Raw genomic sequence first — 25,595 nt, 5'->3', positions numbered from 1 at the left:
TTAAATTTTTACTGAAGTCCAGCCAGACCTTTATCCGAAATTTTTTTTTTTTTTTTTTTTTCAAGCTCGTTAAATTTTTTTTTCGGTTGAGTCATCCTGTGCGGCAAGTTGCAAAAATTACCGGATAATTATACGATAAGAAGGAGTGATATGCATTAAGGGCGAGAGAATCCGGTTAATGATAGGTATAAATAAATAATAAATAAATAAATTATAAGGTTATAAATTATAAATTGTAAGGTTAGAAATTGAATTCTCCTCTGAATTGGTTTAAATCCATGCCAGGTTTAACCTTTTCCAAGAGATCTCTCCTGTCCATGGCAATAAATGCTCGCTTTAAAGTTTCTGTTAAAGCAGTTGATTGATTATGATTTAATGTACTTCCTGCATCTACCCCTTCCACTTGATGCATAGATAATCCACTTAAAAGATGTTCAGCAGCTTCTTTATAACATTTAATATTAATACATGAAACTCCTAAATTATATCTTGCTCTAACAAATGTGGGTTTTAATTGTAATGCTTTAAAATATGCTTCAACTGCTTCTTCGGATCTATTAGAATTAGCTAATGATGCTCCTAATCTATTCCATAATAATGGATCATCTGGTCTAATAGATAAAGCAGCTTTAAAACAATCAACTGTTTTTGAAAATTCTTCATTTGCATAAAATAATACTCCTAAACCAACTTGAACATCGGCATCCATATTGGCTTTATCAGGAGATAATTGAGCTGCTTTAATAAATAATTCAGAAACTCTCTTATATAATGAAAATCTATCTTCATCAGATATACTAGGATTTTCTTGTCTTGCCTTATCACAAACTTGAGGATATTTTGTAGAAATCCATCTTTCTAATGTAGCAAATGCAGCATTATCATAACCTTCATTAATATAAGAAATTGCTAACATCATTAAAGCTTCTGAATTTTCAGGATGTAATTCTAAACATTTTTCTAATGCAGTTACTCCAGCAATTTCCTTTTCATTTTGAGTTTGAACTTCACCTAATTTTAACCAAGCATCTATATGATTTTCATTTTTTTGAATAGCAGCTTCAAATGCTAAAGCAGCTTCTGATAATTTTGCACCATTCTCCATTAATTGAAGACCAATTTCATAAGGTTCAACTTCAGCAGGTAAATCTAAAAATTGATTATTAGATTTATCTTCAAATTGATAATCTCCAAAATGTGCTCTGGTAGATACATATCTAGCAAAATCTTTTTCCCATTGATTCATATCAGCATCATAAGTACTTCTTTGAGTATTTTTAAAATCTTCATATTGTTGAGTAATAAAATCTTGTTCAAGTGCTTCCGAATTTAATCCATCCCAAACCTCTTGGAATGTAGCTTGATATTTATCGTCTATAACAAATTCCGGTGACCCTTCCTTTTCAGTTTGACCCTCTACTTCTTTAATTTCTCCTTCTTGAGTTTCTGCATCTTTTTCTTTGGCTTCATTAGTTAATTCTTCAATTTGTTTAAATTGATTATCCCAATCTACCAGAGGTTCTTGATGAACTTGATCCATATTTTGAACCTGTTGTGGTTGATGTTGATGCTGTTGAAAACTATTACCCACAAGTGGCATAGTTGACATCATAGGTCTATAGTTTCCAACCATCATATTTGGATGAGATTGTTGAACATTAACATTTTGATTAATTGGCAGTTGAACTCCAAATTCTGATGCCCAATGACCATTAACAGGACTATTTGATTTAGCAATAGTAGAAGGAAGTGGTTGATGTTGAATTGGAGATGGTGAATGAGTTTGGAATTCAGCAGACCAACCAGGAGCAGATTTCCCACCATTAGATTGCTGAATTACATTAAGTTCATGTCTTAAAGGTTGAAATTGGAAAGCATTTTGATTTGATCCTCCATTATTAATAAATTGATCCATTTGTTGTCTATCTCTTAAATTCATAAGATTTTCTTGTTTAAAACCTTGATTCTGTACAAATCCAGGCAGACCTGCTGTCTGTCTTTGTAAAGATCTATCTTGTTGAGTGTGCTTATTAAATTGAGCTACAGCATTTCCGTTAACCGAACATTCGGATCCTCCACCAACAAATGACATTTTAATATAAGTTTACTGCGTATAGTTATTCAAATTACTATAGTGTACTATGATCTATATTAGTATTAACAATTAATATTGAAAAAAAGAAGTTATTTATAATATTTCATTATTAATCATTCGCTTCGAATATCCTAATCAACCCCACCAAATTTTCAATTGTGCGACTGACTGATCAAAAAGTTCCCTATACAAATTTTGCATGTGCCGAGGATTCGAGGAGATTTTACGCCGGGTCGTGTGCCGAGTCGTGGTTTGGGGATATAGGCTGCAAAAATATATGAATGTCTCAATATCTTTTCTTTTATAATCCTTACAATTTTTATACAAATTAATATGTTTAAAATTTATTGATATTTTTGGGTAATCGATAACTAACCTATGTATATAAAACAAAAAGAATTAAAAAGTTGTCATTATTTAATGAGCTGTATGAGGGGCATTAGGTAATTCAGCCAATGATTTCTTAATAACTTCAACACCTTTTAATAAATCTTCTTCAGAAATAACTAATGGAGGTGCCAATCTAATAATATGGTCATGAGTTGGTTTAGCTAAAACTCCATGATCTTTCATGACTAAACATAAATCCCATGCAGTTCTACCATTGGCCTTTGATGAATCAATAACTATAGCACTTAATAAACCTTTACCTCTAACTTCAGAAATGATTCCATCTGATTCACCTTGTAATTTTTGTAATTCACTCTTTAATAAATCTCCTAATCTTTGAGATCTTTCAACCAATTGCTCATCTTTAACAACTTGTAAAGCAGCAATTGCAACTCTACATGCTAATGGATTACCTCCATAAGTCGAACCATGAGATCCAGGTTCTAAGGTTAACATAATATCTTTAGATGATAATACTGCTGAAACTGGGAAAACACCTCCAGAAATAGCCTTACCTAATAAAATAATATCTGGTCTAACATTAGGATAATGTTCATAACATAACATCTTACCAGTTCTAGCAATCCCGGTCTGAATTTCATCACAAATTAATAAAACATTATGCTTCTTACATAATTCTTGTACTCTAGTAAAATAATCGGCTGGTGGAACTACAATACCAGCTTCACCTTGAATTGGTTCTAATAATATAGCAGCAATCTTATCACCAGCATTTTTAAATGCTAATTCAACATCTTCAATAACACCATATCTTAATAAAGTACCCTTTGGTGCACCTGGAATTTGAGGTCCAACACCATTTAAATAAGGTCCAAAATTAGTAGTGGCATCTGGATCAGTAGACATAGAAATAACTCCCAAAGTTCTACCATGAAAATTATTAACAGCTGATAAAATGATTGCTTCACCAGGAGCAATACCTTTCTTAACATAACCCCATCTACGAGCCAATTTCAAACCAGTTTCAACGGCTTCAGCACCAGTATTCATTGGTAAAACCATTTCATAGTTAAAATATTCAGTAATATATTTAGCATAAACTGCAAACACGTCTGATGAAAAAGCTCTTGAACATAAAGTTAATTTTGAAGCTTGATCAACAAGTGCTTCAACAATTTTTGGATGACAATGACCTTGATTAACAGCAGAATAAGCAGATAAGAAATCTAAATATTCTTTACCTTCTGGATCCCATACATGAGCTCCTTGAGCTTTAGTGAAAACCACTGGTAATGGATGATAATTATGAGCTGAATATTTAGATTCATATTCTTGAGTTACACTCGAAGAAATGTTAAATTCTGGACCGGACATATTAATTGGATATATTTTTCTATACTAGATAATTGAATTGATGAATAATAAATATACTAATTGAAAATTGGAAATTTTTCACTTAATTTATACCCATTAATTCGTATGATTTCGACAACTAAATCATCGCTGTCAACTACCTATAGGTATAATGAATCATTCTCCCCATAAAAATTAAGACTTGGTGAGTGCGAATCAGGGAATGCAACTCCGACACAAATTGTAAAAGGTAATTAACATCGAGAAATTCGATCACGTGAGTAATTTGTCCCAATTAGGAAATAACATTTAAGCGCAACAATAATATAAGCACCAAGGGAAAAAAAAATTGACTTAGTCTGACATGACATGACTTGACAGGCACGTTCAAGGTTCCGATCTTTAACCTTTAAATTTTAGCATTATCCAAAGGTTAATTGAATATCATAAAAAGAAACAACAATGAGTTCAACAGGTATTAAAAGACAAATGCAAGCTAGTATACAGCCTCAAAATGTTGTTAGTGAAGATGTAGCAGCATTATCAACCATTGGAATGAGAATAAGGAAGGCAGTATCTGATGGTTATAGTGTACCAAATGCTAATAATTATAGTTATAGCAACAATATGCAAAGAGTTCCTTTACCATCACATTTAGATCAACCACCATCTTTAACTAATATGGGCTCAACTTTGGATTCTTCTTCATCATGTTTAGCAGAATGGGATAGTCGTTATCAAATTAATAATGCTCCACTTCAAACTATAGATCAAGGTATTAATTATAATAAAAGAAAATTAGATGATTCAGAAGATTTATATAATAGAGGTACAGATGCTGCTATGTATGCATCAAAGTATGGTGAATTGAAGTTTCATGAAGATTTCTAAAAGTCATGCTGGTCATTTAAAACTTTTGTATTATTTTAATTTTGTTAGTTTGGTTTTAGTTTAATTTGTTTCTTAATTTTGTTCTTGTTCTTGTTTTTGTTCTTTATTTAGTTTTTGGGATCCCGTAGGTATCAGTACACATCATATTTGCATAATTTTAACTAATGTAGCTTAAACCACTCGGTGCTATTGTGGATCGCACTTGTGATGTCTAAGAAAATATCTCCGATATCAGAAATCGAATTCACTATTACATATATAATTTCTCTTAGTTTCAAACTCTATTCGATATGGCTTCCAGTATGATGACTCAGGGTACTGGAGGTCTGAAATGGTCTCGACAACTCCTTAGAGGCATGTCTACCGAACAGTCAATCTTATTTTTATTACGATTATTTATTTCTCTCATTGCATCAATATTATTATTAACTACTATTGTTAGTCCATTTTCAAATCAAAGTAGTTATGTTATGAAGATAAGTTGTGGTCATATAGATGTTCAAGCTGGTTTATCAGCGTCATTAAAGCATTCTTTGGAATATACAAATAATCCTTCAAGTGACTCGGATTATAGTGGTATCCCATTTGATTCATCATTAACAAGTTCAGCAATTCAACTTATTAGTCAATATTCAGCAGATGCAATTGAAGATGCACCTCAATATATCACAATAACATTATGGAATTGGTGTTCAACTAATTATAATATATCATCCACTAATGAAAAATCACGATATAATGAAGTTAGTGTTTGTACTAAAGCTAATCAGAGAACTCTCGTTGAATATCGAGAAATTCTTGTTGAAGTAGGTCTTTCCCCAATTCTACTGTATGCATTTCAAACTTCTAATTATTTAGATCAATCTTATACAAATGCTCTGAATAGAAGACATGCAAGATATACATTTTTTGTACCTGGATTAGCTACAGCAACAGGATTACAAATAATTGTATTAATTTTAGTGATTTTGTTATATTTAAAAGATAGAACTTTAAGAAGTAAAACATCAATATTAGTTCTGAATTTAGTAGCTATAATTTCTTTAATATCATTTATTTGTTTATCATTAGCTGTTGGACTTATTACTAGTGTTATTGCATCAATTAAAGCAAAATTTAATACAAGTTTAAATTCATTTGGAATATCAGTTCATTCAGGAAGATTATGGTTCCTGACCCTTTTTGTTGGACTTTTCATAAATTTAATTTCTACTCTTGTGTGGGTAATACCATTATGGTGTGCTAATCCAAGTCCTGAAAAAACTGGGATTAGAATTAGTAGTCGTCAAACATATCAAAATATTCGAGTTAATTCACTGACATCACTTCAAGAAGGAAATAATGATATTGATGATGAAATAGATACTCCACCAAGAATTAATCATAAAGATAGTGAACAAGAATTAAAAAAATTAGGTGCTATGGTTAATCATAGTGGACGTTATAGAGTTGAATCATTACATTCTACTGATCTTGAATCAGGTCAAAATGTAGAATATGCAGAAACAGTTTACAGTGGATATGATGCTAATAATCCATTTTATAGTATACCATTAATTAGAGGAGATTTCCCATCAACAGTTGGTAGTAGTTCTAATTCTCGTTATAATACTAGCAATAATAGCAATAATAATAATAATAATAATCATAATAATAATAATAATAATAATCATAATAATAATCTCATCCCAAGTTTAGATGTTGAACTTGAAGAAATTCAAATTGATACTGATGCTGGCTCATCACAACCAAGACGAAGACCTGCACAAACGCCATTTCTGCCACTGTCTTATTTAAATAGAGCTATAACAGAATCTCTGGATCCTTCCCCCGCACAGCCCTTTGATTCAAGCAAAATTATGAGAAATTAAATTTGGCCGCAAAAAAATGCACATTTTTCCCACTTTTCCCACTTTTCCCACTTTTCTTCTTACTGATAACTAATCATTACCAATGATGTGGATGGAAAACATAACTAATTCATTCAAATCATGGCTTAAGAAGGGCCAGAAGGATCAAACGTTAGAGATTGATGATAAATATAACGAACAATCGATGGTATTGAAACCGATTGAAAGTATACAACCATTAGATTCAGAATCATTTTGTCAACCAAAATCAATACGTAAATATTTTGAATCATCTTATCAAACAATACATGAGTATTTTAAAAGGTATTGGATTGAATCAAGTATTATTTTACATGAGGTTAATATATGGTTATCAAATAGTACTTGTTTTGAGTTAATGGCAATGATTATCATAATAACATATATTACTGTGTACGTTTGTTTATTATTTTCTTGTAATTCAGGATATTTAAAATGTCATCCACTATATACATTTGAAATTACAGATAAAACAATCAGTGCTAAAGATTCTTTATCAGGTATTAGAGAAGGATTAAAAATGATATCATATGTTGCCCAAGATTTAAGTATTTCTGATTATGATAATAAATCTGCTAATAATTATCTTCAACAAATTGATACATTATCAACTAATAATCTATATAAAGTTAATTTTGGAGGATTTTGTCGATTTAATAAAGATACAATGAAAGAAACTTGTTTAAGTTCAAATGGAATAGATATATTTTCAAGTTTAGTTAAAGATATAGGTTATCAATTGGGAGAAATATCTAAATCTGATGAACCTTCTAAATTAGGTGATAGCCTCTCGACAACTTATTCTCATGCTTTGAAAACTTTAGATGATATTTATACTAAATCTATTAAAAATGATACAGGTTATACAAACTTAGATACTGAAGCACTTGAGATTATTCATAATATTTATCAAATGGAATATTATTCAACAGTATTGAAAATAGTATGCCTGGCTAATCTTATTCTAGTATGCCTTTTGGGATTATTATTTATAGAATTATGGATATGTCAGTACTTTTCGACTTCTGCTTCAATAATGATTCTTTTAATAATCTATTTATGTTATTTAGGTATAGTTTCTCTCCAGTTGACTTTAGAGATCATGTCAGATTCATTTCTCTCTAAGATGAATTCAGCATTTGAAAAATTTGGAATAGCTGAAATAGAAGATAGTGATATGAGGGGTTTGTTATTGCGTACAGTTAATTTAGTTCAACCTTTTCTTATTACTTGTACATCAATTCAGGATAAGCTTTTCAGAAGAAGAAGAAGAAGAATATAAATTAATGTGTGTATAAATTATATAAATTATATAAATTATATATTAATTGAAATAAATTAGATTACATCAAATTATGAAATGAAATTAGTATAAAACAATATCAAAACAACAAAGAGATTGAGATCAAGCTTCTAGAAATAAGATTACTGAGTATCAAATCTATTGATAAACTTTTTTAAAGGATTGATCAAAATCGGCAATTATATCATCAATATATTCAGTACCGATAGAAAGTCTGATTAAATCCTTAGTAACACCTGAGTTAACTTTTTCTTCATCAGATAATTGTTGATGAGTTGTAAACCATGGAGCAATAACTAAAGTCTTTGAATCACCAACATTAGCTAAATTAGAAGCAATTTCTAAACCATCAACTACTTTAACAGAAGCAGCTGAAAAATCATCATCACCTTCTTTAGCTGGTAAAGCCTTAACACCAAAAGAAAGAGCTCCACCATATTGACCCTTATGATTCAAATATTTTTTAGATAATTCATGACTTGGATGAGATTCTAAACCTAAGTAAGAAACCCAAGCAACATAAGGAGATTTTTCTAAATATTGAGCTAATTTAAGAGCATTATAAGATTGTCTTTCAACACGTAATGATAAAGTTTCAAGACCAGTTAATAATAAAAAGGCTCCAAATGGATTTAAAGTTGGACCTAAATCTCTTAATAATTCAATTCTAGCATGACCAATGAATGCAGCTTTACCTAAAGCTTCACTCAATACTAATCCATGATAACCTTCAGAAGGTTTAGAAAATTGAGGAAATTTTTCAGGATATTCAGTCCATGGGAAATTACCAGAATCAATAACAACACCAGCAATAGTATTACCATGACCTCCAATCCATTTAGTAGCAGAATGAACAACAATATCAGCACCATGCTTAATTGGATTTACTAAATAACCACCAGCACCAAAAGTATTATCAACAACAACTGGAATACCATGTTTATGAGCAATTTTAACAATAGCTTCAAAATCTGGAACATTATATTTTGGATTTCCAATAGTTTCAAGATAAATAGCTTTAGTTTTTTCATCAATTAATTTTTCAAAATCTTCTGGTTTATCACCATTAACAAATCTTGCTTCAATTCCTAATCTTTTAAAGGCAACTTTAAATTGATTAAAAGTACCACCATATAAATATGAAGTTGAAATAAAGTTATCACCTGCATGAGCTAAACCAGTAACAGCAATTAATTGAGCAGCTTGACCAGAAGATGTTGCAACAGCTCCAATACCACCTTCTAAAGCAGCAATTCTTTGTTCAAAAACATCAACAGTTGGATTATGAAGTCTTGAATAAATAAATCCAGGAACTTCTAAACCAAATAATTGAGCTCCATGTTTAGAATCATTAAAAACATATGAAGATGTGGCATAAATTGGATAAGCTCTTGGTTTATGTGGCTTTTCAGCTTCTTGACCAGCATGTAATTGAAGAGTATCAAAATGAAGATTTTCAGACATTTTTATATAAAAGGAATCTATTTAATTGAATTACAAGTATTAAAATTAAAATACAATTAAATGAATAAACTAAAATTAATTATAATAAAAACAATTGAAAATCAATTGATATGGAAATTTACAAGTTTAAATACTACAAAGTGAAAAATTAATTTTGAGTTATGGGGTATAAAGTCCCCACTAACCACAGTTTATCATAATAATGAATCAACCCATAATTTTTACAATAAGTAAATTCACTGTAGTGGGCTTCACCGCTTAAGGAGCGAAATTAGTTAATTTTGGTCGGCTGCAATTAAAGGTACTGCATATATATAAGGTTACTTCATTTCACGTGCCACAGTTTTCTAAAATTAAAAATAATTTTCTGGTCTTAGACTAAAGACTCAAAGGACAGAGAAATCCGAATATGGAATTAATACCTATTGAATAACTTGCCTGAGCATATTAAAAACATCTGGAGATGTATCGTTAAATTATCACGACATTCATTTAATAACTGCTAATTATTTTTAAATAACATCATAGCATATGCCCAAGGGTCATAATATAAAGATAATTAGTAGTAAATATAATAGGAGTAACAAAAATAACCCATCACCTAACTACAAGTCTGAATTGCACATTGCAGATTATCCCTGAGCTGCAAAAAAAAAAATCCTAAGATGTAATTATACTGATTCGTATTGACAATTGTGAGCCAAAATACAAGTATCCACTTGTTTATTATTTATACTTGTACCTGTAAATTTTATTTTGGCTTACAATCATGTATTACTTATATGTATTACTTATATAGATGGAACGAAAGTCCAAATTTCTCTATAACGCATTATCTCGCATAATTGGTGATAGAATTGTAATTTCAAAACCGACAGTATTTCAAATGGCTACTGTAAAGTATGATCTCTTCCCTTGTAACTAACAAAGTTGTTAAGATCCACAGGGTGAACAAATCTTTTTTGACTCCAAAATACAAAAACTATTTAGTAAACAACTGATTCTTTTACGTGGCTTTAGATTTAAAAGCCCAGAATGGTCAATTCAAAATTACAGTGCAAAGGTATTACTCTTAAAGGTTTAAGATGTAAGTTGAAAGCTCCTGTTGGTCAAGAATTCTGTCATTATCATAAAGATCAAAGTGGTCCCCAATTTTCCAACAAACGACGCGATCAAAACAATGATACATTAGCTAAAGCTAAAACTAAAACAAAAACTATAACTAAAACTGAACCTATTGAAGCTTCTACTAACAAAATTGAAACAATCGGAGTTTCTACAAATTCTGATAAGGCGGGATATATCTATGTTTATACTCTTTCATTTCTACTTCAGCCTAATAAAAATGAGTGGTTACTGGTTAAAAATTTACCTAAAATAAAATCAAGGCATCACAATAAATGGGTTCCATTTAATTCAAAAACTTCAGAGTTTATCCTTGTGAAAATCGGTATGACTACTAAGTCTGTTCAAGAACGATTATTTCAATGGAAATCAAAATGTAATCATGATTTAACTGTGGTTGTACCCTCAAAATCTGATTTTGTGAGTGATAGACAGGCTCGGGTCGGCCAAGTCTCATTAAGCGAAATTCGGGATTTTCGTAGATTTGTTTTGGACCTTACCAAGTTATTTAATAGACTAGCTATATCGGATTCCAATACCTCTAAGGCTAAAGATACCTTACCCCATTATGAAAGTTTTCGTAACCAAGGATTTTATTGTCCTAAAAACGTTAGAAGTATTGAACTGACCATTCATAAAACCTTACATAAAAAGTATGGAGGTGGAAGTTTATATTGTACAGGATGTTCTGAAAATGCTGCAAAACGAACGAATAAGCTGAATAAATCTACACCATTTAATTCCGATTATAATATACATGTCGAATGGTTTTTAATTCCCAAATCGGATTTGACAGATGCATTTAAATTAATCGATGATATATGTGTAGATTTAAGTAAATAACAATACATATATCATATATTTAATAATAATATTTTCCTTTATTCTTTTCGAAGTGTAATACTGTGATAAAACTAAACAAACTATAAAACTACATAATCATTTTAATAAAACACCAACAGCTCAACCTAGGTGTTCATGTAAGTAGATGGATCAACACCTTCTTCTGGGAATTCAGTAATCTTAACATCGAATCTAGATTGAATCTTTTCTAAGACTTCTTCATCTTCTTTAGTAGAAACTAAAGAAATGGCTAAACCTTTAGTACCAAATCTACCAGCTCTACCAACTCTATGTAAATATTGATCGGCTTCATTTGGTAAATCATAGTTAATAGCCAAGTTAATTCTTTCAATATCAATACCTCTACCGAAAACATCAGTGGAGACACAAATACGTTTATTGAATTCTTTGAAAGATTTATATCTTTCAATTCTTTCTTCTTGTGGTAAACCTGAATGAACGGCAATAGATGGAAAATTACAAGCACATAATAATTTATTTAATTCATTAGCTCTTTGAGTAGATTTAACGAAAATAATGACTTGATTAAATTCTAAGGAATCTAATAAATCAGATAATTTTCTATTCTTATCCTTTTCAGCTAATTTAATATAGTATTGTTGTAAACCATGTAAGGTTAATTTAGCTTCATCATCAACGTAAATTTCTAAAGGATTTTGCATAAATTTCTTACAAACTGGACGAATTTCTTGAGATAAAGTAGCTGAAAACATCATAACTTGCTTTTGATGTGGAGTACTACGGAAAATATCTTGAACATCTCTTCTCATATCAATAGATTCTAAAACTTTATCACATTCATCAATAACGAATGATTTGACATTGGCTAATCTAATAGCTTTATCATTGACTAAAGCATGTAATCTACCTGGAGTAGCAACAACAATATGAGGACAAGTATCTTTGTTCTTTAATTTTTCAATATCTCTCTTAATTGGAGTACCACCATAGAAAACTTCAGTTTTAACATCTGGCATATATTTAGAGAATCTAGCATATTCATTTCTAATTTGATAAGCTAATTCTCTAGTATGACAGATAACTAAAGTAGAAATTTCACCTGGAATAGGATCTAATTGTTGTAACGTAGATAAAACGAAAACAGCAGTTTTACCTAAACCGGATTTGGCTTGACATAAAACGTCAGTACCTAAAATAGATTGTGGAATACAAACTTGTTGGACTAAAAAATGTGTTAGTTAATTAATTTATTTTACAGTGTCATATAATGATATCCCTTTCCATTGTGAATAATATAAATAAAGAAAGTCCCCTTTGAGAGGTAAACTTCAGATTGATTTAATTATCATCTCTTCTATCATGACACTTTATTCCATTCCAACATATACTTGAAATATATGGAATTAGTTCCCCTTCTTCTCTTCCACCACTTAAATTATCTAAAGAAATTATGAAATAATTTAAAGATCATGAAATTTCTTTGACAGAAAAGAGAAAAATGAATCGGGAATAAAATGATTCGAAATGAATTGTAGATCTAGTTAAGAGTCAACTTAACTATATGAAAAAGAAGGTAATTAATTTACCTACTAACATTACTCTAAATGAGTATTGTTTCAAGATGAGGAGGAAATTTGTGGTGGATAAGTGAGGGAGGAAGAAATTAAGGAAAGTACTTAGTACTTCAACCAACCATTTTCAATAAATTTCACTCAAACAAATAAATGGTATGAAATGATAAGAATGACCAGCATTCTCTATTTTTAATGACTTTCAATGAAGAAAGAATAAATCAAGTCTGGGAAATGTCCTTTTTTTATTATTATGTATTATTCAACCAAAGGAAGGTACCATCATACTTTTGTAGAGAGGGGGGAAGTATACGAACCTTCAGAAGGATGTTCAAAACCACAGTCACCAATAGCTCTCAATAATTCTGGTTTTAATAAGAAATCTCTGAAACCAGTTGCATGAATACCAACATATGAACCTTTCTTATCAGCTTCAGTATCATTGCTGGTAGCATCTGTAGAGGCAGTAGTGGTTGGAACTGCAATTTCTTCAGAATCGGAATAATCCAATAATTCTTCTTGGCCTTCGTTAGACATAATGATCTTATAACTTCAACTAGTTGGTTGATCGATAGATTGACTGATGTCGAATGAATAGGAATAAACAAAGTTTGCCCGTTTTCTCGACCTTCGAATTTTTCACAACTACGTGGAACGAACAAGTGGTATTTCCACGACGTCAGCTGCCGACATTGCTGGACATTTTTTGGTAAGACATTTTTATAGAAGACATTTTTAATAAGATAATGGATACCTAGCTAAGATCTAATTAGTATATATATTATCAAGTACAAGAGAGATGTTGAGACCACTCATTAAATCAGGATCATGTTTAAGAAATATCCCAATTTCTGGTATAAGGGTATCTTCAAGAACCATTACTAGATCATTTTCATATACTAGACCAGTACAATTCTTTGGAGGAAAAGATAAATCTGAACCTACGGCTGAGCAATTAGAGAAGATACAAAAATTTACTGAAACTATTAGAACAAATCCTGAAATTGGTCAATTACTTAATGGATTTAAAGACTTATTGGAAGTTAAAGGTATGCTGACTGGTGGTAAACCTCCAACAATTACACAAATGATGAGGATTTTTGCTGACAAAGATATTAGAGAACAATTAAGTAAATTAAAGGATGCATTTGAAAAGGCTAACATTCAAGTCAAACAAGACGATTTGAGTGTTTTCACTGATGTTTTCCTTTCTCATCAAAAGAATACTGAAAAGTAAGTATATACATATTTGTAAATAGAAGAAAAAGGTAGTAAATATTTGTATATATGCAGAATAGAATAGACTATTTATATGAATTATATATTTAGTGTGATTTATTTCTTTGCAAATGAAGCTGAAATTCTAGCAGCTTCTTCTACCCCTCTGGCAATTCCACTTCTTACACCTGCATCTTCCATTTTTAATAAACCTCCAATGGTAGTACCACCTGGAGTACATACTTTACTCTTTAATATAGCTGGATGTTCTTTAGTTTCAAGAGCCATTTTTGCAGTACCTTCCATAACTTTAGCAGCAGATAATTTTGCAACTTCCCATGGTAATCCCATTCTAACACCTCCTTCAATTAATGATTCCATCATTAATAAACAAAAGGCTGGTCCTGAACCAATTAATGCAGTAGCAGCATCCATATTCTTTTCATCGATCTTAAAGGCTTCACCAACTGGACTAATTAATTTTAAAACTAAATCTTCATATTTTTCTTCAGCAAGTTTTGAAAAGGCAATAGCAGCTGTACCAGCTCCGAATCTAGCAGGAGTATTTGTCATAACTTTAGCAACATATGGAGTGAAAATCTCTAATTCTGAAATAGTAGTACCAGCTAATAATGAAATAAGTAATTGATCTCCTCTTAATCCAGATTTAATTTCTTCATAAATTTGTTGATACATATATGGCTTACATCCAAGTATTATAATATCTGCCTCAGATACTGCTTTGGTATTGGCTTCAACTCCATAAGAATATTCAAAAATTTCATGCTGTAAAGATGATTCTAAAAGTGCATTAGTACTGGAAGAATTAGTGCAACCAATGATTCTAGCGGGGTATGGTTCAAATTTAGCCTTAAGAATTGCTGAAGATACAGCGGTTCCCATAACACCACATCCTAAAACGACAATTGTATAATCTTTCATCTCTCTTTCTTATCGATTGTAAAGTTCTAATAAATATATAGAAATAACTTTATTATCAAACCTACCAAATATGCTACTTTTATATTTGACTCAATTTTTCACTATCGCACTCAGTTGCCAAATTTTCCAACTCGGCAATTGAAATTAATTTTGGAGTATGCCTTCCTAATTGGGAAGTCTAATGTAGTGCGTCAAAAGTTGGCAATTTTAACTATGGAATCTGGCCATATTGATGTTCCAAAATATTCAGATCGAACTCTGCAATATCGCAAACTGCACTCATATCTAGCTGCAGAATAGTGATAAATATTTTGTAGATCTTTTTGCAAAAACGTCTAGTCAACCTTTGATAGTTTAATAAAGGATTTAGGGGTTAATACAATTAGAGTACTAATTGACGTTGCAATTCATATAGTGCTAAAACCGTTGTGCGGATTTCACGATTAAATTATTTCGAGCTTCCTTAAAGGGGATATATAGGACTTAATTTCAACACCAAATTAGGTACGTTAAGTATTAAAAATACTTATAAAAGTTATCCAACTAGTGTCGCTCAAGTATTGGCTATTGATTCACACTAATAGTTTGGGACTTTGATATACAATTTTTTTAAAAAATTGTTCGGTTTATAACGACAGTTCTCTGATCATATTGGTCATAGTATTCTCTTCTTATTAAAAGGGAATTGCTTCTACTATAGTTAAATTATTTTGACAATGTTTAGAAAGGACTTGTTAACTCCATGTCCGGTGCTTCATCCTAATATGGATGAATTTAGTGATCCCATCGAATACCTTTCTCGAGCTGATATTGCTAAATTAGGTGCACAATATGGTATAGTCAAGATAGTACCACCTGAGAATTGGAATCCACAATTTCTGATATCGAAAGACTTTAACTTTCATACTAGATTACAAAGAATCAGTGATCTTGGTATTACTACTAGATCTCGACAATTATTTTCTGATAATATTAATCGATTTCTTAAGATGCGTCGGAAACGTCAATTGAAACAGTATTTCACAGCCAAACCAGCTAAGGGTCATCACCCTGTAAAAGTATATTATTATGATTTGTTTATTAAAGTAGATGGTATGGGTGGTATTAAGAATATGTCAAGAACAAAATGGAAAGACTTGAAAAGTCAGTTTGGTGTAGCTCATGATTCTCAAGAACTAGAAACTGAATTCAATACTAATATTCGAAGTTATTCCAATTTTCTTAAAGAACATAATTCAAATTATGAATTCCCTGAAAGTGATTCTGAAGATGAGTATGATAATTGTTTGATATGTGGTAAACATGATCATCCATCTCTAACTTTATTATGTGATAATTGTGATAATCCATATCATACATTCTGTTTACCTACTCCTCTCAATTCAATTCCTTCGAGTAATTGGTATTGTGATAAATGTTTAATTGGAACTGGTGAATATGGATTTGAAGAAGAAGTAGATGTTAAATATTCTTTACGTCAATTTTATAATTTATGTTTAGAAGCTGATCAAGATTTCATCAATAAGTATAATAATGGTAAACCATTGACGGTAGATATTATTGAACAGAAATTCTGGGAATTTGTTGATATTCAGAAGTCAGATTTGGAGGTTAAATATGGTGCTGATATTCATAATTTAAAGCCTGGTCAAATAAGTGGATTTCCAATGATGGATACCCCTGGTATAAAACTTGACGATGCCACAAATCAATTTTATATTAATCATCCATTTAATTTAACAAAATTACCATTTGCTAATGGTTCTCTTCTAAATTATATCAGTACTGCTATTTCAGGAATGACTATACCCTGGATATATATTGGTTCATTATTATCAACATTTTGTTGGCATGTTGAAGATCATTATACTTTATCAGCAAATTATTGTCATTTAGGTGCCACTAAGAAATGGTATGGAATTCCTTCATCACAAGCAGATAAATTTGAGAAATTAATGAGAGATTCAGCTCCTGATTTATTTAAGAGACAGCCTGATTTATTACATCAGTTGGTAACATTGTTGTCACCAGTTAAGTTGGTTGAAAATGGAATTAAATGTGTTTATGCTGATCAGAATCCTGGAGAATTTATAATCACTTACCCTCGAGTATATCATGCTGGATTTAATTGTGGATTTAATTTTAATGAGGCAGTGAATTTCACCATGAATTCATGGTTAGAATTTGGTGAGAAGTCAATTAATGATTATAAGAGTATAGGTAAAGAAAATGTCTTCAATCATTATCAATTATTGGAAAATATCTTAAGGGCCTTCAATCGTCAACGCGGTAAAATACATCGTAATCAAATTAATTTGGTTAAGAAAAGTTTAAAAGGATTTGAGGATCAAATGATGAGGCAGAATGAATACCTCTTTAAAATTGATAAATCTAAATTTAATGTTGAATATAAACCTAAGAAGATTAAAAGGTCAAAGAATAATAGTAATATTAATTACGATATTTATGAAAATTATGGTGATGATGAAGAAGATGAACCGTTATGTGATATATGTAAGACCCATCTTGGATATCAATATTGTATTATTAATAATAAGGATCGTCGATTCCAATATTCTAAACATTCAGGATTAATTGATAAGAAAGAAATTAAAGAAGAACCTAAACAATTGTTGACACCTAAAGCTTCACCTTATGAACAAGTTAATTTAACAAGCAATATTGAAAGAGCTGAATTAGTTAGTGCTAATGAAAGTTCTAGAAGATTTAAAGAAGTTATTGATCTTGTTAGTGAAGAAGAATCTAAAGAAGAATCTAAAAAAGAATTCAAAGAAGAATCCAAAGAAGAATTATGTATGATGGCACAATTTGATCAATTAGTCAATGAAGCTAAACGTAAAGCTAAAGAAGAATTAGACGCCAAAAATGAAGGTTTCACTAAAAGAAGATCTAAGCGATTACAAGAACATCCAGTAGATGTTAGTGAGAATGCTAAAAATAAAATTGAAGGTGAATATCATCATCTTAGAACTTTAGCTACTAGTAGTAGAATGAAATCTAATTCTTCATCATCAGCTTCATTATCATCAAGAATGATGGGTAAGATGACAATGGTACAAAAATTTTCTTCTATGAAGAAATTAAATGAGAAAGATAGTGTATTATTATGTTTAGAATGTTGTACTAAAGTATTTGATAAAGAAAGTGGAGATGTTCCTACTGGTTCTATCTTATTATACGAAACATACCCTTCACAATTAAAGGAATTAATTAAAGAAACCAAAAGAAATCTTGAAGAAATCCAATAAGTTAAGTGTGTGTATATATACATATATATGTATATAGTTAATATGTTCTGTAAGTAGTAGTTATAAGTTATAATTAATTTTGCAGCAAAAATAGGTGTGTCTCATAGCCTATCCTGCACATATGTCAAACCAATCAAACAAATAAAACTTCGCAAAGACCATTCCCGCCATACAAAATGGCAAAGGACGAATTTAATTGGCTAGAGTGAGGAGGAGTGCGACACACACATAGTTAACAATGTCTCTTACCTCACAAATGTCGCCGGTCCTAGACTCGCTCAGTTTAGCATTTTTTTCAACGTCTTCAAACCATTTCTTTTCACTACTACTTCCTCTCTTCTTTAGTTTATCAGTCAAAGTTAAATATCTAACGATGGTTCTTCCAAGATTATTTAACACTGCTTCACGCAATGCATTCACTGCTGCTAAGCGTAACCTCATGTTCAACAGAGGTTTAGCTACTGCTGCTCCTGTTGGTAAAGTCAGGTATGTATACAACTTTTAATTAAATTTAAATGTTTGGATCAATTCATTGTATCTAAAGATAATCAATCGAGTCAATCGAATGGAATCTAGTGGATTAAACCAATCATGATATACATCATTATGAACGTTTATACTTTTTCAATTGATGAATTGTATAATTTCAAGATGGATGTTATCCATGTCATGATTTAGTTTTTTTTAACTAGTATGATCTATATAAATCATTTTAAATTCGTTCAAATTAGTATCAAGCTCAATCATTCTACAATTGGATTCATAACTACTTCAACAACTATCTACAATATAAATTCCAACCTTATTCATTCGATGTTGACTAGTGTCAATGTAATTTACTAGTGCCATTATGAGCTTTTTTCGTTTGTCCAAAATTTGCCGGGCCAATAAAATTTTTCAATTTTTCTCCCTTTTGTGATAGCGAGCAACACCAAATTATTCAACTTGACTGACTATAATTATTACTGTAGATTAATGATGATTGATTGATTTAAATTATAAATATTCTTAATATTTTTAAGATTGTTATATACTAACAGAAATTTTATTATAGAGCTGTTATTGGTGCCGTTGTCGATGTTCAATTCGAAGAAGGTAACTTACCAGCCATTTTAAATGCTTTAACCTTAAAGAACGGTGATCAAGATTTAGTCTTAGAAGTTGCCCAACATTTAGGTGAAAACACTGTCAGAACCATTGCTATGGATGGTACTGAAGGTTTAGTCAGAGGTGCTCCAGTTGCTGATACTGGTGCTCCAATTTCTGTCCCAGTTGGTAGAGGTACTTTAGGTAGAATTATTAACGTTGTTGGTGAACCAATTGATGAAAGAGGTCCAATTGAATGTAAACAAAGAAACCCAATTCATGCTGATCCTCCAACTTTTGTTGAACAATCTACTGCTGCTGAAGTTTTAGAAACTGGTATTAAAGTTGTCGATTTATTAGCTCCTTACGCTAGAGGTGGTAAGATTGGTTTATTCGGTGGTGCCGGTGTCGGTAAAACCGTTTTCATTCAAGAATTGATTAACAACATTGCTAAAGCCCATGGTGGTTTCTCTGTCTTCACTGGTGTCGGTGAAAGAACTAGAGAAGGTAATGATTTATACCGTGAAATGAAAGAAACCGGTGTCATTAACTTGGAAGGTGATTCCAAAGTCGCATTAGTTTTCGGTCAAATGAATGAACCACCTGGAGCTAGAGCTAGAGTTGCTTTAACTGGTTTAACCATTGCTGAATACTTCAGAGATGAAGAAGGACAAGATGTCTTATTATTCGTCGATAACATTTTCAGATTCACTCAAGCTGGTTCTGAAGTGTCTGCCTTATTAGGTCGTATTCCATCTGCTGTCGGTTATCAACCAACTTTAGCCACTGATATGGGTCTTTTACAAGAACGTATTACCACCACCAAGAAGGGTTCTGTTACCTCTGTTCAAGCTGTTTATGTCCCAGCTGATGATTTAACTGATCCTGCTCCTGCCACCACTTTTGCCCATTTGGATGCTACCACTGTGTTATCTAGAGGTATTTCCGAATTAGGTATTTACCCAGCTGTCGATCCTTTAGATTCTAAATCAAGATTATTGGATGTTGCCGTTGTTGGTAAAGAACATTATGATGTTGCTACTAACGTTCAACAAACTTTACAAGCTTATAAATCTTTACAAGATATTATTGCCATTTTAGGTATGGATGAATTATCTGAAGCCGATAAATTAACTGTCGAAAGAGCTAGAAAGATTCAAAGATTCTTATCTCAACCATTTGCTGTTGCTGAAGTTTTCACTGGTATCGAAGGTAGATTAGTCAGATTACAAGATACTGTTAAATCATTTAAGGAAGTTTTAGCTGGTAAATACGATCACTTACCAGAAAATGCTTTCTATATGGTTGGTGGTATTGAAGATGTTGTTGCTAAGGCTGAAAAATTAGCTGCTGAATCTAAATAGATTTGATTCATAACAACTAATCATTTGTCCTCGCTATATAATTTCTATGCAATCCAAAAGAAGATTTTTATATTATATAAAAAGATAATCATTACTAAAAGAATTTAACGTTATTAGATATTAAATCTGTTGTAAAGTAGTTGTAGTTGTAGTTGTTATTTTTGTTCGCACCCCACATTCGCAGTATTTGCTAATAGGGTAAGTTAACTAGTGCTAGTATGTTCAGTAAGCTTTAGTAAGAGTGGGAACATAAACATACCACTTAAACAGATTTACTTAGCACATGTTAAGCATTCCATTTCGACTACATTGACACTGAGAAATTCTGTAAATTGCAAGTACTGTAAGTACTGTAAGTACTGTAAGTTCATGGTGCCGTACAACTTAAGACATTTCACTAAAAGTAGTGCGCACAATTTTCACAGTTGGGGTACGTAACATAAAATGAAAGTGCGATCGTGAAAAATTCCTGAACATTAACTATTGCCTTCCACTAATATACTGAGCAGTGTTTGAATCAATTGAACCATGTTCTCCTTAGCACAAGTATGTATGCAGTATTCTAGTTATAGTATGTGTGTAGTACATGTGGTATATGTGACACTATACTAAAACTTTGAAAGTTTTATTATTATAAATTTCATTTTACTAACTTAACCCATAGAATTTTTCATTCCTTGATAGTCCAACTATTGATTGGAAACTTGTCCTTACTGGTTTAACAGTAGGAAGATTTGTTGTTGATACTTATTTAGATTATCGTCAATATCAAGTGTTAAAAAAGACTAGTCCTCCAAATAGTTTAAAAGCAGAGGTATCACAAGAAACATTTGATAAATCTCAAGCTTATTCAAGATCTAAGGCTAAATTTAAATTTGTTACAAGTACTCTTGGATTAATTGAAAGTTTAATAACTATTAAATATGATTTATTATTTAAATTTTGGGATTTTAGTGGATCTCTTATGTCAGGACTTTCATTTATTTTACCTAAATTTATGGGAGGTGTTATAACTCAATCAATTTTTTTATTTAATGTTGCTCAATTAGTTTCAACTATAACTTCTTTACCAAGTTCTTATTATTATAGCTTTGTATTAGAAGAAAAATATGGTTTTAATAAACAAACTATTGGTTTATGGGTTGCTGATCTTATTAAAGGTTTTGGTCTTACTATTGCTTTAGGTTCTCCTGTTGTCGCTGCTTTCTTAAAGATTATTGATTATTTTGGTGATTCATTTATTATTTATACTATGTTCTTTGTATTATTTGTTCAATTAGTGGCTATGACTATTTTCCCAACATTAATTCAACCATTATTTAATAAATTTACTCCATTAGAAGATGGAAAATTAAAGGAAGCAATTGAAGATTTAGCTTCAAAACAAGAATTTCCTTTAACTAAATTATATGTTATTGATGGTTCAAAGAGATCTTCTCATTCTAATGCTTATTTTACTGGTTTACCATGGAGTAAACAAATTGTTTTATTTGATACTTTAATTGATCATTCAACTATTGAAGAAACTGTTGCAGTTTTAGCTCATGAAATTGGTCATTGGAAATTAAGTCATCTTCCAAAAATGTTATCATTTGCTCAAATTCATTTATTAATCATGTTTTCTTCCTTCAGTGCTTTTATTCATAATTCTTCATTATTCAATACTTTTGGTTTTACAACTGTTCAACCAACTATGGTTGGATTCCTCTTATTTTCAGAAATCTTTGGACCTCTTGAATTTGTTTTACAATTCGCTATGAATTCTTTATCAAGAAAACATGAATTTGAGGCTGATGCTTATGCTAAAAAATGTGGTTATTCTTCTGATTTAAGTACTTCATTAATTAAATTATTAAGTAAAAACTTATCTACTATGGATGCTGATTGGTTATATTCATCATATCATCATTCTCATCCAATTTTATCCGAAAGATTATCTGCTTTAGGTTATGTTTCAAAGGAAAAAGTTGGTAAGGGTATTAAACCTCTTAAGGAAGATTAAAATATATATAGTATATATATTCTGTATTCCGTCTATATGCAAACTTGTATATACATGTTAAATATTATTATTATCATTAGTATGCTACCATCGATTTCTTTGGTTTATAAGTTGTTCCATTATACTTCAGCTTCTTCATTTTATGCTTTAATTCATCATATGCTTGTCTCATTTGTACATAACCCATATGAGTTTTACCAACAAAATGATCAGCTAATCTTCTATCACTATCAAGTCTTGATAAATAAGCTCCACAACCTTCACATACTTGAAGTTTTTGTTGAGAAGTTTGACCAACATTTTCAGCTAAATTTCTAGCATTTTCAGCTAATTTCTCTCGTTCTTTACATAATTCATTAAGTTTTATAGTTTCATATAAGGATTTTTGAATTTCATTTTCTTTAATTAAACAATCAATTTCTTGAGTCATTAATCCAATTTTAGTATCTAAATTATCTAATTCTTTAGTTATATTTTCAATTTTAGATTTTTCTTCAGGACTTGTTTGAGTTAATCTTTGTTGTGCATCATTAATTATTCTATCTAATTTATTAATATATTCTTTAATATGATTAAAATATTCATATTCAAATTCAGGAAATGTTTCTCCTAATTTTTTAGTTCGATATTCATATTCTAATTTATGCTTTTGAAGATGTAATCTTGGACATTTACCTAAATCTTGTTTTGTAGCTACAAATAAATCATGTGGACATGTTCCTACTAGGAAACTTTTACAAACTCGAGGACTTGACATATCTGGTTCTCTTCGACTGGCTATGGGATTTATCATAGCATCCTTTCCCATAAGTTGTTCAAGGAGCCGCCTCTGGTCTTCTGCCATATTGTGTGATGTTATATATATATTATATACTATACTATTATAATACTATTATAATATATATTATAATATATATTATACTATACTATTATATAGTGACTGATAAGCAGTTCCATAGAAATAAAAAAAATTAAAAAAATTAAAAAAAAATAAAAAAAATAAAAAAAGAAAATAGAGCTGCGAAGAATACAGATGGTTATTTCACAGTAATACAATACAGGCATTTATTTAAGAGAGGTCTGTATAGTTAGTGAAGTCTAGTATAAGTTAAGTTGTAGTAAAGAGAACAGTTAAATAACGTTAAAGAAAACTTGACCATACAAAAGTACAGAGTACAAAGTCATATTTTATATTTATCACTCCACTATTGTTAGCCGTACACCTAATCTAACAATGAAGAGGTATCAATTAATAGGGAGAAAGAAGTCGATAGACAAATCTCGATTTCAAAGTATACCAATAGAATATCCTCCTTATCATATTTGTTCATTACCTTATGAAATCTTACTAGACATATTTGCATTACAAGATACTCAAACCTTACTAAAATTATCATTAGTATGTAAAAGATTTAAAACTATTATAGATAAGACATATTTATATAATAAGTTAACATTTAAATCCTCGAGAATTTTTAAAAAATTTGCTCATGAACATCTTTTAATAGATAATCATACCAGTAGTCAAATAAATTTCATTAAAGAAATTGAATTTATAAATCCATTAATTAAAGAAAATACAAAATTTGAAATTACAATAGCTGGTAGTTATAAAATTGATGCAGAATCTTCATTAAATCCTACTTGGAATTTTGATGAATATATATCATGTTTTTCTAATTTATTGAATAATAGTTATGGATTAAAAGTTTTAACTATTTCTCAAATAGCTCCTGAATTTGCATTCCCAATAGAAAATTCTTTAATACCTTCTACATCATTTTCATCAATTTTTAATAAAAAGAAGATTATAAAAAATAATCATCGACATATTGAAAAAGTTGAATTGAAAACTCAATCTGGTTGGTCTATTCCATTCAAATTATCACATATATCTTTAATTTTATCAAATTTCGATGCTATAAATGAATTATGTTTAACTAGTTTTATTATTGATGATTTTAAATTATTATCATTATCTTCAACCAATAAATATTCTTCTAATATTAATAAATTAACATTAAATTCATGTCTTTATGCTAATACTTATAAAAGGAAAGTTCCTAATAAGAAATTAGTATCTTCATTTATTTTTGATAATGTTCAAATATTAGAATTAAATAATGTATTATCAGGGAATGATTTATCAATAATTGATTTCATAAAATTGAATAATAAACTTTCCACATTAATTCTTGATTTATCATCATCGATATTCTATAGTAAAGAATATTCTAAACATATATTTAATTATTCAAAATATAATAAATTCTTTAAATTATTATGTTCTGGTCATGGTGGATATTCAAGTTTAAAGAATTTAGTGTTAAGAAATTTTGATTTAGTAGAATGTTTTGATCATAGTAATGCTCACAAAAATGATGATAATGATCAAGATGTATGGGAAAATCCAACAGATAATCTTGAAACTTTACTAAAATATTTAGGGTGTATCGAAAATGTTACCATTGTTCTCTCTAAAGAATGTTCGGTGAGAACAGTTAAAACATGTGTTAAGTGTGGCTTCACTATGTCAACCACAAATGATCTCACAGTTGAAGGTTTAGATAGAGTAGGTTGGACTAAATTATTAGATCCTCTATTAATATCAAATGATTCAAAATGTACTGTTACAATTCTAAACTATAAATTACAGTCATTGTTTAATAGAAATCCTACAACAGCATAAAATCGACTTGTTCTATAAGGGAAAATTTATCTAATAAATCAAATTATAGCAACTAAATATAACAACAAGTAATGCATAAAATTTAGTTATTGTTGTGCTAACAATTGACGAAGCAGCTATAATAAAATAGTTAGTAATGTAATTCATGAAAAAAGGAT

At 30.2% G+C, this 25,595-nt stretch overlaps 15 protein-coding genes across 15 annotated transcripts; 9 read left to right on the top strand and 6 right to left on the bottom strand. All coding sequences in view use genetic code 12, as the record gives it.

Moving 5' to 3' along the window:
- Positions 1–75: 75 nt before the first annotated feature.
- PEX5 (Pex5p) lies at positions 76–2,200 on the bottom strand. Its single transcript, XM_064881798.1, has one exon. The coding sequence runs from the start codon at positions 2,090–2,092 to the stop codon at positions 242–244; it is 1,851 nt and encodes a 616-aa protein (XP_064738828.1). The 5' UTR covers positions 2,093–2,200; the 3' UTR covers positions 76–241.
- On the bottom strand, positions 2,201–4,147 carry CAR2 (ornithine-oxo-acid transaminase). Its single transcript, XM_064881797.1, has one exon. The coding sequence runs from the start codon at positions 3,818–3,820 to the stop codon at positions 2,513–2,515; it is 1,308 nt and encodes a 435-aa protein (XP_064738827.1). The 5' UTR covers positions 3,821–4,147; the 3' UTR covers positions 2,201–2,512.
- Positions 4,148–4,167: 20 nt separating this feature from the next.
- On the top strand, positions 4,168–4,845 carry RJT21DRAFT_120627 (uncharacterized protein). The gene has a single exon (XM_064881796.1). The coding sequence runs from the start codon at positions 4,262–4,264 to the stop codon at positions 4,688–4,690; it is 429 nt and encodes a 142-aa protein (XP_064738826.1). The 5' UTR covers positions 4,168–4,261; the 3' UTR covers positions 4,691–4,845.
- A 135-nt stretch (positions 4,846–4,980) lies between these two features.
- On the top strand, positions 4,981–6,561 carry ECM7 (Ecm7p; the record flags this gene model as incomplete). The annotated part of the gene is made up of 1 exon (XM_064882873.1): positions 4,981–6,561. One exon carries the CDS (start codon positions 4,981–4,983, stop codon positions 6,559–6,561), a length of 1,581 nt encoding a protein of 526 aa, XP_064738825.1.
- A 184-nt stretch (positions 6,562–6,745) lies between these two features.
- On the top strand, positions 6,746–7,861 carry RJT21DRAFT_114187 (uncharacterized protein; the record flags this gene model as incomplete). Its single annotated transcript, XM_064880230.1, has 1 exon — positions 6,746–7,861. The coding sequence occupies one exon, from the start codon at positions 6,746–6,748 to the stop codon at positions 7,859–7,861; it is 1,116 nt and encodes a 371-aa protein (XP_064738824.1).
- Positions 7,862–8,020: 159 nt separating this feature from the next.
- Positions 8,021–9,346, bottom strand: MET15 (bifunctional cysteine synthase/O-acetylhomoserine aminocarboxypropyltransferase; the record flags this gene model as incomplete). Its single annotated transcript, XM_064883015.1, has 1 exon — positions 8,021–9,346. The coding sequence occupies one exon, from the start codon at positions 9,344–9,346 to the stop codon at positions 8,021–8,023; it is 1,326 nt and encodes a 441-aa protein (XP_064738823.1).
- A 679-nt stretch (positions 9,347–10,025) lies between these two features.
- RJT21DRAFT_126725 (uncharacterized protein) lies at positions 10,026–11,321 on the top strand. Its single transcript, XM_064882872.1, has one exon. It carries the CDS (start codon positions 10,382–10,384, stop codon positions 11,312–11,314), a length of 933 nt encoding a protein of 310 aa, XP_064738822.1. The 5' UTR covers positions 10,026–10,381; the 3' UTR covers positions 11,315–11,321.
- SUB2 (ATP-dependent RNA helicase) lies at positions 11,322–13,448 on the bottom strand. The gene is made up of 2 exons (XM_064881795.1): positions 13,185–13,448; positions 11,322–12,518 (listed from the first exon to the last, which is right to left on the bottom strand). The coding sequence occupies exons 1-2, from the start codon at positions 13,402–13,404 to the stop codon at positions 11,440–11,442; spliced, it is 1,299 nt and encodes a 432-aa protein (XP_064738821.1). The 5' UTR covers positions 13,405–13,448; the 3' UTR covers positions 11,322–11,439.
- Positions 13,449–13,501: 53 nt separating this feature from the next.
- Positions 13,502–14,177, top strand: RJT21DRAFT_120621 (uncharacterized protein). Its single transcript, XM_064881794.1, has one exon. The coding sequence runs from the start codon at positions 13,667–13,669 to the stop codon at positions 14,102–14,104; it is 438 nt and encodes a 145-aa protein (XP_064738820.1). The 5' UTR covers positions 13,502–13,666; the 3' UTR covers positions 14,105–14,177.
- On the bottom strand, positions 14,178–15,165 carry PRO3 (pyrroline-5-carboxylate reductase). The gene has a single exon (XM_064881793.1). It carries the CDS (start codon positions 15,025–15,027, stop codon positions 14,203–14,205), a length of 825 nt encoding a protein of 274 aa, XP_064738819.1. The 5' UTR covers positions 15,028–15,165; the 3' UTR covers positions 14,178–14,202.
- Positions 15,166–15,276: 111 nt separating this feature from the next.
- Positions 15,277–18,449, top strand: RJT21DRAFT_120619 (histone demethylase). Its single transcript, XM_064881792.1, has one exon. The coding sequence runs from the start codon at positions 15,744–15,746 to the stop codon at positions 18,294–18,296; it is 2,553 nt and encodes an 850-aa protein (XP_064738818.1). The 5' UTR covers positions 15,277–15,743; the 3' UTR covers positions 18,297–18,449.
- Positions 18,450–18,630: 181 nt separating this feature from the next.
- Positions 18,631–21,181, top strand: ATP2 (F1F0 ATP synthase subunit beta). The gene is made up of 2 exons (XM_064879824.1): positions 18,631–18,782; positions 19,351–21,181. Exons 1-2 carry the CDS (start codon positions 18,670–18,672, stop codon positions 20,744–20,746), a joined length of 1,509 nt encoding a protein of 502 aa, XP_064738817.1. The 5' UTR covers positions 18,631–18,669; the 3' UTR covers positions 20,747–21,181.
- On the top strand, positions 21,182–22,752 carry STE24 (zinc metalloprotease). Its single transcript, XM_064881791.1, has 2 exons — positions 21,182–21,292; positions 21,411–22,752. Exons 1-2 carry the CDS (start codon positions 21,275–21,277, stop codon positions 22,746–22,748), a joined length of 1,356 nt encoding a protein of 451 aa, XP_064738816.1. The 5' UTR covers positions 21,182–21,274; the 3' UTR covers positions 22,749–22,752.
- On the bottom strand, positions 22,753–23,667 carry EXM2 (Exm2p). Its single transcript, XM_064881790.1, has one exon. The coding sequence runs from the start codon at positions 23,590–23,592 to the stop codon at positions 22,825–22,827; it is 768 nt and encodes a 255-aa protein (XP_064738815.1). The 5' UTR covers positions 23,593–23,667; the 3' UTR covers positions 22,753–22,824.
- A 135-nt stretch (positions 23,668–23,802) lies between these two features.
- Positions 23,803–25,532, top strand: RJT21DRAFT_35879 (uncharacterized protein). Its single transcript, XM_064884294.1, has one exon. The coding sequence runs from the start codon at positions 23,983–23,985 to the stop codon at positions 25,435–25,437; it is 1,455 nt and encodes a 484-aa protein (XP_064738814.1). The 5' UTR covers positions 23,803–23,982; the 3' UTR covers positions 25,438–25,532.
- Positions 25,533–25,595: the final 63 nt, after the last annotated feature.

Source organism: Scheffersomyces amazonensis (genome assembly GCF_036850825.1).
Source record: "Scheffersomyces amazonensis strain UFMG-HMD-26.3 chromosome Unknown RJT21scaffold_3, whole genome shotgun sequence".
NCBI classification, from domain to species: Eukaryota; Fungi; Ascomycota; class Pichiomycetes; order Serinales; family Debaryomycetaceae; genus Scheffersomyces; species Scheffersomyces amazonensis.
This window is presented reverse-complemented; position numbering and strand designations above follow the sequence as displayed.